The sequence below is a fragment of the Nannobrachium achirus genome (assembly GCF_963921795.1).
Source record: "Nannobrachium achirus genome assembly, chromosome: 21".
NCBI classification, from domain to species: Eukaryota; Metazoa; Chordata; class Actinopteri; order Myctophiformes; family Myctophidae; genus Nannobrachium; species Nannobrachium achirus.
The window spans coordinates 696,986-711,985 of record NC_137828.1 but is presented as its reverse complement, the minus strand read 5'-3'; the positions used below and the strand labels follow the sequence as shown (position 1 = coordinate 711,985).

At 48.1% G+C, this 15,000-nt stretch overlaps 1 protein-coding gene across 1 annotated transcript in view; it reads right to left on the bottom strand.

The window, feature by feature from the left end:
* The window catches only part of LOC308307202 (histone-lysine N-methyltransferase 2C-like), a 173,709-nt gene that overhangs the window by 128,416 nt on the left and 30,293 nt on the right, over positions 1–15,000 (bottom strand). The window contains exons 14-20 of the mRNA XM_080752373.1: positions 11,626–12,266; positions 8,402–8,934; positions 4,981–7,762; positions 4,321–4,420; positions 1,836–1,894; positions 1,158–1,333; positions 414–866 (exon numbers count right to left, since the gene is read on the bottom strand). Of these exons, the coding sequence (XP_080608499.1) occupies positions 414–866; positions 1,158–1,333; positions 1,836–1,894; positions 4,321–4,420; positions 4,981–7,762; positions 8,402–8,934; positions 11,626–12,266 (4,744 nt within the window). The remainder of the gene's footprint in view (positions 1–413; positions 867–1,157; positions 1,334–1,835; positions 1,895–4,320; positions 4,421–4,980; positions 7,763–8,401; positions 8,935–11,625; positions 12,267–15,000) is intronic.

Genomic DNA, 15,000 nt, shown 5'->3' with positions numbered 1-15,000 from the left:
TGATATAATGATATAATATATAATGATATAATGATATAGCTGGCAGTGGACCCAAACCCACTAATGGCTGGGTTAGGGTTAGGGTTAACCCTAACCCTAACCCTAGTTAATGATATAGCTGGCAGTGGACCCAAACCCACTAATGGGTTTAGTTAATGATATAGCTGGCAGTGGACCCAAACCCACTAATGGGTTTAGTTAATGATATAGCTGGCAGCTATAAACCCTATAAACCCTAACCCTAGGGTTTATAGGGTATAAAACCCTATAAACCCTAACCCTAGGGTTTATAGGGTATAAAACCCTATAAACCCTAACCCTAGGGTTTATAGGGTATAAAACCCTATAAACCCTAACCCTAAAGCTATAAACCCAAACCCACTGATGGCTGAATGTATGAGATTAAAGCTTACCTTGTGAGGAGGGGGGGGAGACTCCAGACTCCTGTGTGGGGGAGGGGGGGGTGTAGCGGGGGAGGACGGGGTCAGGGGTTGGCGGCTGGGCGAGGTCAGGGGGTCGCGGCAGGGTGAGGTCATGGGGTCGCGGCTGGGTGGGGTTAGGGGGTCACGGCAGGGCGACGTCTCGGGCGACGCCTCGGCGGAGAAGGGCGACATGCGCAGGCGCAGCGTCAGGTCGTCAGACAGCCTCTGTGGGGGCGTGGCTCTGAGGCTCCTCCCCCTGCTGCGGCCGGGAGGCCCCGATTGGCCCAGGGGGGAGGAGGGGGCGGCGGCCAGGAGCTCCATCACCTCCTTGTCCAATCGCTGCCTGACTCCGCCTCCTCTCCTGCTCTCCGACTCCTCCCTCTCTTCCGAGGTCTGCTTCCACTCCTCTTTCTCTCCTCTTCTCCTCTCCTTCCATTCCTCCTCTTTTCCTTCTTCTCTTCTCCTCCTCTTCTCCCTCCTCTCCTCCTCTCCTTTTCTCCTCCTCTTCTCCTTCCACTCCTCCCACTCTCTCTCTTCCTGCTCCTTCTGGTCTTCAACTTCCTGTTGGTTTAGTTTTTCTAGTCTTAGTTTTTCCGTTTCCGTGTCATTTCCTGTTTCTAGTCTCTTCTCTTCCTGGTTTATTTCTAGTCTTATTTCCTCTTCCTCCTCGGTTGCCGCGGGAGATCCTTCTCCCGCCAAGGTTTCCAGAGGCTCCGCCCCTAAAGGCTCCCTAGCCTCCGGTTGGCCGATGTGTTCCGTGGGAGGAGCCGTGGTCGTCGTCGCCGTCGAGGCAACGGGGGCGGGTTCAGCCGAGCTGGTCTCGGATTGGCCGTCGTCGCGGAGGTCCTGGTGACAAGCGGACCCCGCTGCTACCCCATTGGTCGATTCTACTTCCTGGAGGCGGGGCTGCTCTGAGGGAGGGAGGGGAGAGTGGGAGGTAGCCAATAGAGAACCAGCTCTAGTAGCACCTACACACACACACACACACACACACACACACACACACACACACAGTGTTAATAGGACATTAATAATCCCTGTCCACAACGCGCTGATCAACTCAAAACAAAAACTCGTCAGAGAATAGAATAAAAAGTGTGAAGCTGCGTCCAGCGAACGTCCCTTCAGTTGGATTTTTCCAAGTGGGGGCGAGGATAAGAGGCGACCGCTCGCACTGTTCGCGCCGCCCCTTTCGGATGGTTCGCGCCACACTCGGTCACGCGTCGTCTCGTCTTTGCATTCTCTTTGTATGTAATCTGTGTGTGGAATCTGTGTATGTAATCTATGTATGTAATCTGTGTGTGTAATATGTGTATGTAATCTGTGTATGTAATCTGTGTATGTAATCTATGTATGTAATCTATGTATGTAATCTATGTATGTAATCTGTGTATGTAATTACACTGCTCAAACCATCCAGGTTTGAACCCAGCTTTTGAACCCCATTGGGGCAAAAGGTGACCTCTGAACAGCTGTCAATAAATGTCAATAAATCAATAGAGACCAAATCAAACTACAATGTATTTGTTAATTATTGTTACATGGGCCTACAGCATAGTAATCAGCTGTCATTGTACGTTTCATCCATACATTACTCATATTATTATTACAACTTATTGTTACTTGTTTTTATCATTTTTCACACTACACTTTAAAGGGCCTACACCATGCTTTTAAAACTATATTTTTTGTATAAATATATGCTCAAAATTGAGTCTTAGACAGGTTTTAACCCTCAACAAACACTCTGACCATTCTTTTTGTTTGTTCTAGCTCTACTATAATGAGGCTCTCCAGCTGCAATACCAAAACGGCCTCTGTTTGCTCAGGGGCGCATCTAGTGGGGTTTTTCCACCCCTCCCCCCTCCCCTCCTCTTCACTCCTCCCCGGACCCCACGTTGACAACAAATAATGTTAATACTGGGCCAATACAAAAATAGGATGATGTTGCAGCTCTGATTATATCCTACTGTAGGCCTATGTTGTATGTTATAGGCCTACTGTCAAATGACACAGGGCGACCGTTGCTAGACCAGACATTACAGAAAGTTAATCTACATTAGACAATCAACCCCACCTGCATTGTATTTATGTATAAAAAAAAGTAAAAAAAAAAAAAAATGTTTTGAAAAAAAATGTTTGAGGAAAAAAAAGAAAAGTTTTTTGAAAAAAAGAAAAGTTTTTTGAAAAAAAGAAAAGTTTTTTGAAAAAAAAAAAGTTTTTGAAAAAAAAAGTTTTTTGAAAAAAAAGGTTTTTGAAAAAAAAGGTTTTTTGAAAAAAAAGTTTTTGAAAAAAACAAGTTTTTTGAAAAAAAAAATGTTTTGAAAAAAGAATTTTTTGAAAAAAAAAATGTTTTGAAAAAAAAAATGTTTTGAAAAAAAAAGTTTTTTGACTCTGAAAAAAAAACGGGAATCCGTGTGACGTCACACGGATCAACTCTCAAAGCTTTTCATCTCTGTCTTCCCAAAACCAGAGAAAGACACAACGGTCAGAAATAGGACTTTGTGAGGATAGAAGGTGCCAGTGGGACCCCAAAAAAAGGTTTTAAAATAGAAAAAGTGAAAATTCATGGTGTAGGTCCTTTAACATTACTAATATTACAGCACTACGCTCACTAAAACATATGTAGAGTTTACATAGTTTGGAAAATTTTCATACAATTTTGCCAATGAAATGATGACACCTTGATGAACAATTTCTATTCTATTCACTATACATGTTTTCAATGAGGTCTTGAGGCTCATTCACTTTTCAGAAGGCAAAGTTTCCATTGGCGGAGGTCTTTTTCAATCATCTTTTCCTAGGTAAATGATCACAGCAGGACAATTTGAAAGAGAAATGGAGAAATGTGATTTACACTGCATTTGTGAAGTTTCAGCGGTTAGCTGACATTTGGTGAGTCAAGAGTAGCCACAATCGTAGTTTTGTGTCCACAACTGTTACAATTAGGGCATACATTTAGGTGGATTTTTCACCTGGACCCTCCTGGGGCTTAATCCCTGCCATTTAACAATATCTTCGTACTCTCATATGCCCCCTGTCTCCATAGACTTCCATGTAATTCATAGTGCACGGATCATGCACACCCATGCCTAGATAATTCACCACGTGTGTGCACATTGCTCACAGCTTTCAAACAAAAAAATCAGAATGGAAATCCGTTCAGGCATTCATGAGATAGCAGCCATTATGTTTTCCTAAAATGTAAACAAAGATGGCTGCCATGTTTAAATGATGGGGTTGCTATGGGGGTTAAACATGCAATTTCGCGATTGCTATCATGCCTACTACACTTTTTGGGGTAAAAAAAATGTTTTGGAAAAAAAATGTTTTGATTTTTTTTTTTTTTTTTTTTTTTCAGGATTATCGGGCCTGGCAGGGAAAGACATTGAAATAATCTCGGGATTATCGGGCCTGGCACACAATGAGATAACAGGTTAAAATCACTTTTTTTCTATTGATTAGTCACGCCATGGAGACTAGAGTTCCATAATATTTTTAGTTTTTTGTCGCATTCCTAAGACAAAAATGTGATAACAATAAATTTACCCCCATTCGAATTAATGGGGGTACTCAGGGTTCAATCAAATTTTTGTTTTAGGAATGCGACAAAAAACTAAAAATATTATTAAACTCTAGTCTCCATGGCGTGACTAATCAATAGAAAAAAAGTCATTTTTTTGGGGTGAACTACTCCTTTTAGAGTCACTTCTCACCTTCTTCCCCTGCATGGAGGTTCATCTCCTCAAGCTCCTCCTCTTCTGTCTCAAGCTCCTCCTTCTTCTCCTCCTCTGCTACTGCACTCCTCTGCTGGGGAACTCCTCCTAGCTCCTCCTTCTCTAGCTCCTCCTCCTTCTCTAGCTCCTCCTCTCTCTCTAGCTCCTCCTCCTTCTCTAGCTCCTCCTCTCTCTCTAGCTCCTCCTCCTTCTCTAGCTCCTCCCCCTCACAGAAGTCCTCTCCTCCTGCCGTCGTTTCCACCGCGTCTTCCTCTCTCACGTCTGGACAAACGAACCAATCAGAAAGAAGAAACAGTCACAAAATAAAGAATATACAACTAGAAGAATCAGTGCTCTTCTGAGCAGCAGGCCAGGTGTCCTGGTGATCCTAAACCCTAAAATAGACCAATGTGAAGAATGCATGACAAAGGTCTCTAGGGAGTGTTTTCCACTGATCGGTTGGGCTAAAGGTAAAAACACGAATTGGCCTGTTATAGCGCCACCATGAGGATGATTTGAGGAATTATAAGTGGCATTTCTTCCTTGACCAAGCAGGAATGTGTGTGGCCAATTTTAACAAGATTGCAAGCTGCGTTCATGATTTGAGGCATTTTGTTCAAAACGGAGCAATCCTGCACACTTTGGAAGCCAATTGTAGCCAATCAGGATGGAATATGGAAAATCGGACAGATCCATCTTGATCACATGACTATAGAGATACTGTCTACTGATTTGCATGATTTGTGGACAAAATCTCTAGGAATAATGTACAGATATGTTTTGGAAACATCGGCACACACACACACACACACACACACACACACACACACACAGTTACTCACCGTTGTCAGACTGAGTGTGTTGCTGTTCCCTCAGTGGAGAGGAGCTGCAGACAGCGCTAGCAGAAGCAACGCTAGCAGGAACATTGCTAGCAGGAACAATGCTAGCAGGAACAACGCTAGCAGGAACAACGCTAGCAAGAACAACGCTAGCAGGACTAGCAGCTGGGCTGAGATCTGGTCTAGCATTGAAGGAGCTGCTAGCCTGACTAGCCTGCCAGAGACTCGTCTGAGGAGAGCTAGGTTGACTTGAGGTGGTGCAGAGTGTGGTGACATTGTGGCTAACGCTAACCGCAGCACCGCTAGCCACGGCAGCGCCGTCCTGAGCGGGGCTGCCGTGCACTGAGGGAGAACGCACACAGCTAGCATTAGCAGGGCTACGCACACAGCTAGCATTAGCAGGGCTACGCGGCTCCGTCTGAGCTGAGTGTGAGGTGGCAGTGGTGCTGTCCTGGAGTTCTATTGGGCGAGCCATCATGCTAGCAGAGGGAAAGCCGCGGTATGTGGGGCTAACATCTGTTGGGCTAACATCTGTTGGGCTAACATCTGTTGGGCTAACATCTGTTGGGCTAACATCTGTTGGGCTAGCATCTGTTGGGCTAACATCTGTTGGGCTAGCATCTGTTGGGCTAACATCTGTTGGGCTAGCATCTGTTGGGTTAATGTCTGTTGGGCTAGCGTCAAGTGGGCTAGCATTTGTTGGGCTAGCATCAGGCGGGCTAGCATCCGTCGTATGAACACTTGACTCAACCTGAACGCGACCAACCAGGACAGAGCTCTGTCGATCTCTGGCGCTAAGCTCAGTTTCCGTGTCTTCTCCTGAACTAGCAACAACACAGCTAGCGTGTGTGTTATTATTAAGGCTATGTGTGGAGCTAACATCAGCTGGGCTACGAGATGGACTACCAGGGCTTTCACTGGCCTGAACTGGACCGCTATGAGAAGGGCTAGCATGCTCCACCGCGTGAACAGGGCAAGCATCTTCCACTGTTTGAGAAAGGCTAGCATGCTCCGCCGTGTGAGAAGAGCTAACATCCTCCGCCGTGTGAATGAGGCTAGCATCTTCCACCGTGTGAATGGGGCTAGCATCTTCCGCCCTGTGAATGAGGCTAACATCTTCCACCGTGTGAATGAGGCTAGCATCTTCCGCCCTGTGAATGGGGCTAGCATCTTCCACCGTGTGAATGGGGCTAGCATCCTCCGCCGTGTGAATGAGGCTAGCATCTTCCACCGTGTGAATGGGGCTAGCATCCTCCGCCGTGTGAATGAGGCTGGCATCTTCCACCGTGTGAATGGGGCTAGCATCCTCCGCCGTGTGAATGGGGCTAGCATCTTCCACCGTGTGAATGGGGCTAGCATCTTCCACCGTGTGAATGGGGCTAGCATCTTCCACCGTGTGAATGGGGCTAGCATCTTCCACCGTGTGAATGAGGCTAGCATCTTCCACCGTGTGAATGGGGCTAGCATCTTCCACCGTGTGAATGAGGCTAGCATCTTCCACCGTGTGAATGAGGCTGGCATCTTCCACCGTGTGAATGGGGCTAGCATCCTCCGCCGTGTGAATGGGGCTAGCATCTTCCGCCCTGTGAATGGGGCTAGCATCTTCCGCCCTGTGAATGGGGCTAGCATCTTCCGCCGTGTGAATGGGGCTAGCATCTTCCGCCGTGTGAATGGGGCTAGCATCTTCCACCCTGTGAATGGGGCTAGCATCTTCCGCCCTGTGAATGGGGCTAGCATCTTCCACCCTGTGAACGGGGCTAGCATCTTCCACCGTGTGAACGGGGCTAGCATCTTCCGCCCTGTGAATGGGGCTAGCATCTTCCACCGTGTGAATGGGGCTAGCATCTTCCACCCTGTGAATGGGGCTAGCATCTTCCGCCCTGTGAACGGGGCTAGCATCTTCCGCCCTGTGAATGGGGCTAGCATCTTCCACCCTGTGAATGGGGCTAGCATCTTCCGCCGTGTGAATGGGGCTAGCATCTTCCACCGTGTGAATGGGGCTAGCATCTTCCGCCGTGTGAATGGGGCTAGCATCTTCCACCGTGTGAATGGGGCTAGCATCTTCCACCCTGTGAATGGGGCTAGCATCTTCCGCCGTGTGAATGGGGCTAGCATCTTCCGCCCTGTGAATGGGGCTAGCATCTTCCGCCGTGTGAATGGGGCTAGCATCTTCCGCCGTGTGAATGGGGCTAGCATCTTCCACCGTGTGAATGGGGCTAGCATCTTCCGCCCTGTGAATGGGGCTAGCATCTTCCGCCGTGTGAATGGGGCTAGCATCTTCCGCCCTGTGAACGGGACTAGCATCTTCCACCGTGTGAACGGGGCTAGCATCTTCCGCCGTGTGAATGGGGCTAGCATCTTCCGCCCTGTGAATGGGGCTAGCATCTTCCACCGTGTGAATGAGGCTAACAGCCTCCACCATAAGAGCAGGGCTAACAGCCTCCACCATATGAACAGGGCTTGCAGCGGGGGCTAGGCTGTTCAGTGACAGGTTTCCGGGTGCTGAGCTGGGGCGAACAGGGCTACTGACTACTGAGTGATCTGGCGTTTGGTTGGCGCTACGCGGGGAGGACAGCGTGACGGGTCGGGACCAGTCTCTGGCCGGACGGGGAAGGACACTGGCAAGGTTAGGGTTAATGACACCAGCACGGTGTGTGATGACACTGACTTCAATAGCACTTCGGTGAACGGGACTGGAGCCAACCGGTGGAGAGCTGGGGCTACAGCTAGCTTCCATGCTAACAGCGTGTGATGGTGAGCTATGACTAGCGTCAATGCTGACAGTCTGTGATGGAGAGGTACAGCTAGCGTCAATGCTAACAGCGTGTGATGGTGAGCTATGACTAGCGTCAATGCTGACAGTGTGTGATGGAGAGGTACAGGTAGCGTCAATGCTAACAGTGTGTGATGGAGAGCTACAGCTAGCGTCAACGCTAACAGCGCGTGATGGAGAGCTACAATGAACGGGACTGCTTTGTGTCCGTCTAGCATGAGGAGAAGGTGAACTTCTGTGTGAATGATTAGGGCTAGTAGCAGTCAACACGCTAATGCTAGCCTGCATATGAACAGGGCTTAGGCCGGTCTCACTAGAGCTGACTGCTGGGACTGGGTTGGTACATTCTGGACTCACTGGACTAGCAGGAGCTGGACTCACTGGACTAGTAGGAACTGGACTCACTGGACTAGTAGGAGCTGGACTCACTGGACTAGTAGGAACTGGACTCACTGGACTAGTAGGAACTGGACTCACTGGACTAGTAGGAGCTGGACTCACTGGACTAGTAGGAGCTGAACTAACTGGACTAGTAGGAACTGAACTAACTGGACTAGTATGACATGTTGAGGATATAACTTGTAGCACTAAGGAACTGGGCTGTAGCACTGACGAGAGAGTGCGTATTGGGCTGGTAGAGCTGATATGTACTGGGCTCAGCTCTGCTGCACAGGGGCTAGTAGAGCCCATATGTACTGGGCTCAACTCTGCTGCACAGGGGCTGGTAGAGCCCATATGTACTGGGCTCAGCTCTGCTGCACAGGGGCTGGTAGAGCCCATATGTACTGGGCTCAGCTCTGCTGCACAGGGGCTAGTAGAGCCCATATGTACTGGGCTCAGCTCTGCTGCACAGGGGCTAGTAGAGCCCATATGTACTGGGCTCAGCTCTGCTGCACAGGGGCTAGTAGAGCCCATATGTACTGGGCTCAACTCTGCTGCACAGGGGCTAGTAGAGCCCATATGGGGGCTGGCAGCCGGACTGGAGCTGGCAGCAGGTTGGATATGTGTGGGCACAGCATTAGCATCAACTGCTTCTAAGCAGCCAGAAGGGCTTCTTGGCGCATCGATGTCCAGGGCTTGGCTAGCAGAGCTGGCTTCTTCCACAGTGGTGCTCTGGTCAATGCTTCCTGGTACGTCCTCTGTGTGGATGGGGCTAGCATCAGTGATGCTCTGGTCAAGGCTTCCTGGTACGGAGGTGTGTGAGGACTGAGCAGGATGTCCTGTAGGACTGAGCTGACCAGTAGGGCTACTTGGCTGTGATGGAGGACTAGTTGAACAAATGAGCTGTGTAGGCATGTTGGACCCAGTAGGGCTAACGGGCTGTGTTGTACGGCTAACAGTAGGGTTAGGGCTAACATGATGTGTTGTAGGGCTAACAGGATGTGTTGTGGGGCTAACATGATGTGTTCTAGGGCTACTTGGCTGTGTTGTATGGCCCACAGGATGTGTTGTAGGGCTAACAGGATGTGTTGTAGGGCTACTTGGCTGTGTTGTATGGCCCACAGGATGTGTTGTAGGGCTAACAGGATGAATAGGACTGACAGGACGCCGACACGGACTGCAGGGAGCAGATCGCCACTGAACTGAAGAAAGACTAGCGTGACCAGAGCTTGCATGAATTGGGCTAGCTGAACCAGAGCTAGCATGAATTGGACTAACGTGGCTGGAGCTAGCATGAATTGGGCTAGCTGAACCAGAGCTAGCATGAATTGGACTAACGTGGCTGGAGCTAGCATGAATTGGGCTAGCTGAACCAGAGCTAGCATGAATTGGACTAACGTGGCTGGAGCTAGCATGAATTGGGCTAGCGTGACCTGAACTTGCTTGTGAAGGGCTAGCATGACCGGAGCAAGCGTGAACTGGACTAGCATGAACTGGACTAGCATGACCGGAGCTAGCATGAACTGGACTAGCATGTGTGGAGCTAGCATGAACTGGACTAGCATGTGTGGAGCTAGCATGAACTGGACTAGCATGTGTGGAGCTAGCATGAATTGGACTAGCGTGACTGGAGCTAGCATGAATTGGACTAGCGTGACTGGAGCTAGCATGAATTGGACTAGCGTGACTGGAGCTAGCATGAATTGGACTAGCGTGACTGGAGCTAGCATGAATTGGACTAGCGTGACTGGAGCCAGCATGAATTGGACTAGCGTGAATGGAGCTAGCATGAATTGGACTAGCGTGACCAGAGCTAGCATGAATTGGACTAGCATGACCGGAGCTAGCATGAATTGGACTAGCGTGACTGGAGCTAGCATGAATTGGACTAGCGTGACCAGAGCTAGCATGAATTGGACTAGCGTGACCAGAGCTAACATGAATTGGACTAGCATGTGTGGAGCTAGCATGAATTGGACTAGTGTGAATGGAGCTAGCATGAATTGGACTAGCGTGAATGGAGCTAGCATGAATTGGACTAGCATGTGTGGAGCTAGCATGAATTGGACTAGCATGTGTGGAGCTAGCATGAATTGGACTAGCGTGAATGGAGCTAGCATGAATTGGACTAGCATGTGTGGAGCTAGCATGAATTGGACTAGCATGTGTGGAGCTAGCATGAATTGGACTAGCATGAATGGAGCTTGCATGAATTGGACTAGCGTGACTGGAGCTCGCATGAATTGGACTAGCATGTGTGGAGCTAGCATGAATTGGACTAGCATGACTGGAGCTTGCATGAATTGGACTAGCGTGACTGGAGCTAGCATGAATTGGACTAGCGTGACTGGAGCTAGCATGAATTGGACTAGCGTGACTGGAGCTAGCATGAATTGGACTAGCGTGACCAGAGCTAGCATGAATTGGACTAGCATGACTGGAGCTTGCATGAATTGGACTAGCGTGACTGGAGCTAGCATGAATTGGACTAGCGTGATGGGAACTAACACAAGTTGGACTTGAGTGATCGGCGCTAACAAGAGGTGGACTAGCGCAACCAGAGCTAGCATGAGGTGGACTAGCCTGACTGGTGCTAAAATGAATTGGGCTAGCATGACTGAAGCTAGCATTAATTGGGCTAGCATGACCTGAACTTGCTTGTGAAGGACTAGCAGGAGCTGGATTAGCATGATGGGAACCAACACGAACTGGACTAGCGTGTCTAGAGCTAACATGCATTGGGCTAGCATGACCTGAACTAGCGGTTGGAGGACTAGCATTAGCAGAGCTAGCTGGACTAGCGTGTCTAGAGCTAACGCTAGTGATGACATGGGAAGGACTAGAGTGTGCAGTGCTACTTGTTGTCTCGGTAGGCCTATGGTAGGCTGGTGAAAGGCGTGTTGTCTCGGTAGGCCTATGGTAGGCTGGTGAAAGGCATTCCTGGTACAGTGTCGACATCTCCCCACACGGGACAGGAGAGGTGGCAGGACTGGTGGACTTTAGCTGCTCGGTAAGCCTACTGGGTGAGGTGGCAGGGGTGGACTTTAGCTGCTCTGTAGGCCTAATAGGATAGGTGGCAGGGGTGGTAGGCCTACTGGGTGAGGTGGCAGGGGAAGTAGGCCTACTAGGAGAGGTGGTAGGCCTACTAGGAGATGTGATGGGGGTGGTAGGCCTTCTAGGAGAGCTGGCAGGGGTGGTAGGCCTACCGGGTGAGGTGGTAGGGGAGGTAGGCCTACTAGAAGAGGTGGTAGGCCTACTAGGAGAGGTGGCAGGCGTGGTAGGCCTACTAGGAGAGGTGGTAGGCCTACAAGGAGAGGTGGTAGGATATGCAGACGTAAACTGTGCGGTAGGGCTACTGGTCGATTCACCAGTCTTTTCCAGTGTAGCTTCAATGTCCCGGGTAGGACTGTGTTCAGTAGGACTGTGTTCATGGGCATCAGGACTCGGCGTAGGCCTACATGATGTGGAAGACATCTGAGTCTGTGTAGGCCTACGCTGGCTTTGAGGGGAGTCGAGGTCTGAGGAGGGGTGGGGAGAAGGTGTAGGCCTATGGACCTCTGTAGGCTCTGTCTGAATGGATGGATGGGTAGGACTGCAAGTAGGACTACTGTAGGCCTGGGTGTCCCGGGTAGGACTGCAAGTAGGACTACTGTAGGCCTGGGTGTCACGGGTAGGACTGTGTGAGGAGCAGCTATGATATGAAGACGTAGGGATGTGGGCGGCCGGCGTAGGACTAACACTCTGTGTTACTGCTGACACAAAGAGCCGGGTAGGACTACATGCCGTAGGACTGCACTGGGCGGACGCAATATGTGTTGGCTCTGATTGTGTGTGTGCAGTAGGACTGTGTAATGTAGGTCTGATCTGCGCCTGCGTAGGGCTGGCTAGTCCAGCATGTGTAGGGCTAACAGGACTAGCTTGCGTAGGGCTAACGGTAGGGCTAACGGTAGGGCTAGCTGGTCTGAGCTCCTCTCCTGTAGCGCCCTCCTCTGGTCTAACGGTAGGGCTAACCGTAGGTCTGAGCTCCTCTCCTGTGGCGCCCTCCTCTGGTCGACACATCAAACACAGGTATGAGTCTGACTCCACCCACTCACTTCCTGGGTGGGCCAGGAAGTGACACGCTGCATGGACACACCTGCAGGAAGGAAAACAACAGGAAGTGATGCGAACGTTAGCGCAGGGAGGGAGTAGGGAGCGCTAACCATGTGCATAGTTCCACCGATTTAAAACAAATCCAATACGGAACTAAAACTTCCTATGTTTGGCCGCTAGTTGCGCTGTTTTCCCCCCGCGAGGTACCAAAAAGAATGTGTCTACCGTATTTTCCGGACTATAAGGCGCACTTAAAAGCCTTTAATTTTCTCAAAAAACTACAGTGCGCCTTATAGTCCAGTGCGCCTTATACATGGATTATTCATTGACATTGAGACGGCGGGGGGTGTAGGTGGAGCAGGCATTCCCTTTAGCACAGCTCCATCTGTTGGATGCATAACGCAACGGTAGCGTCTATTATGTGCGCCTTATAGTCAGGTGCGCCTTATATATGAAAACAGTTTGAAAATAGACCATTCATTGACAGTGCGCCTTATAGTCAGGTGCGCCTTATAGTCCAGAAAATACTGTATATTGGACCCCATTCGTTTTCCCCTTTGATTTTCTAACCTTAATAAACGTTGTCATAAATACTTTATGGTTCCTGTCGCTAGTGAAAAACTGCCTTTCAATTACCATGATATGCGTTTTGTGCAAATATGGTCCCATTTATGTTAAAATCGATGATAAAGTTGCGGGGGGCGTGGCCAACTAAACTGATACCAGCCGGCTGTGTTCTACTTCGTGTGCTTTATTTCGGGAGGCTCCGAACACATTCTCCCATGTATCCCTGCGGTTCCACGTGACCGTTGGCAGCCAATAGCATTCCTTATGATTCCTGGGGTACCATTCAAACAATGATGGTGACACCCATACAAGGAATAACAAAACGTCATTTTCGCAGCATAGAGACCAATGGCTTCGCTTCGTCCATATTCTTCTACAGTCTATGGCGCTAACGCTGCGTTCACTTGGACCTTCCTGTGGAGGGTATCTGCACATTTCTAGAGTGACAATTTAAGGACTTTTTAATACCTCTAAAATGACATTGGCCAAACTGTCAAATATTAGAGGCAGACATTGTGAACATAGCATGTGAGCATGTAGATCAGCTATTTTCACAATAGAATCGTGTTATACAAAATGTAATGCCTCTTAGTGCTCGTCAGGGAGGGAGGGGGGGTCCTCAATTCAATCTGATCTGATGTGAATACTCTGATTTCAGACACCTTTCCTGACCTGTGAAATGGATGTATCGACAAAGGCACTGCACTACACTACAAATGACATCCCAGAAATCAACAACATATGCTTGGCTGACTTCCCTACAGAAGAGAGAGTCTACCTTTCAGCCGGCTCAATTCAGGAGGACTACAAGGATTAGAGTGGAATTCCTCAGTTCACTGACACTCCCTGGAATCGCTGATCATAACCACAAGTTGAAAGAAGGAGCACCAGTCATGCTGGTTAGAAACCTGCAAGCAGGTCCTGACCGCACTCTCAACAATGGCACCAGAATGGTGGTAAAGCAAATGATGGACAGAGTCACTGAGTGTGAGATTGGCACGCACGGGGGTGAAAACAATCTTCCTCCCAAGAATACCTGACTATGACAGAGGTGATGAGCTTCCCTTCACCTTCATTCCCTCTCCGCTTAGCTTTCTCTGTTATCGTTAACGATAAAAAAAAAAAAAAAAAAATGTTTTGAAAAAGAAGTTTTTTGAAAAAAAAAAAAAGTTTTTTGAAAAAAAAAGTTTTTTGAAAAAAAAAAGGTTTTTGTTTTTTGAAAGTTTTTTTGAAAAAAAAGTTTTTTGAAAAAAAAGTTTTTTGAAAAAAGTTTTTGAAAAAAAATTGTTTTTAAAAAAAAAAAAAAAATTGAAAAAAAGTTTTTGAAAAAAGTTTTGAAAAAAAAGTTTTTGAAAAAAAAAAGTTTTTTGAAAAAAAAAAGTTTTTTGAAAAAAAAAAGTTTTTTGAAAAAAAATGTTTTGATTTTTTTTTTTTTTAAACATTTTTTTTGAAAAAAAATGTAAAAAACGGGAATCCGTGTGACGTCACACGGATCAACTCTCAGAACAGCACTGTTCTGAGAACCCGTGGAAAGCTTTTCATCTCTGTCTTCCCAAAACCAGAGAAAGACACAATGGTCAGAAATAGGACTTTGTGAGGATAGAAGGTGCCAGTGGGACCCCAAAAAAAGGTTTTAAAATAGAAAAAGTGAAAATTCATGGTGTAGGTCCTTTAAATAAGGCTTGCTATCTCTACCTAGCCTCGCGTAGCCAGGCTTACTCATCTGCGAAGAGAAAAGCCTGGTGACAATAGAAGGCAGAAGACGTGAAGAGGGGGGGGCTGAATTTTCCCGGATGCTGTATTTTTGTCACAGTGCGGTGTTCCTGCAAACGTATTCCCTGCACGAAAAAAGCTGGTCTACGTCTCCTGCTCCGTCGGTTACGCTCGCAATAAACAATATACAAACAAAAACATTGATTCAAGCAATGTTACACCTATTCAGAGTGAGTTAAGAGCTACAATCTATTTTAGTTTTTTCGCTGGGGAATGTAAACAGATCCGCATCGCATGACGTAACTTCCGTTAACCGCAGCACTTCCGTCACACACTTCAAGCCCTATTGTCAACAGGGTGATCTCTACCTATGCTTGGTTTCCGAAGCTTTGAAATCATTCGCTGCTTGCTGCCTCCTCCACGCCAGCCTCCACCTTTGCACGATCAGTCTGGCTAAGCTCAAATACTTGGTGATTGTCTGATTAAGTTACATGTCA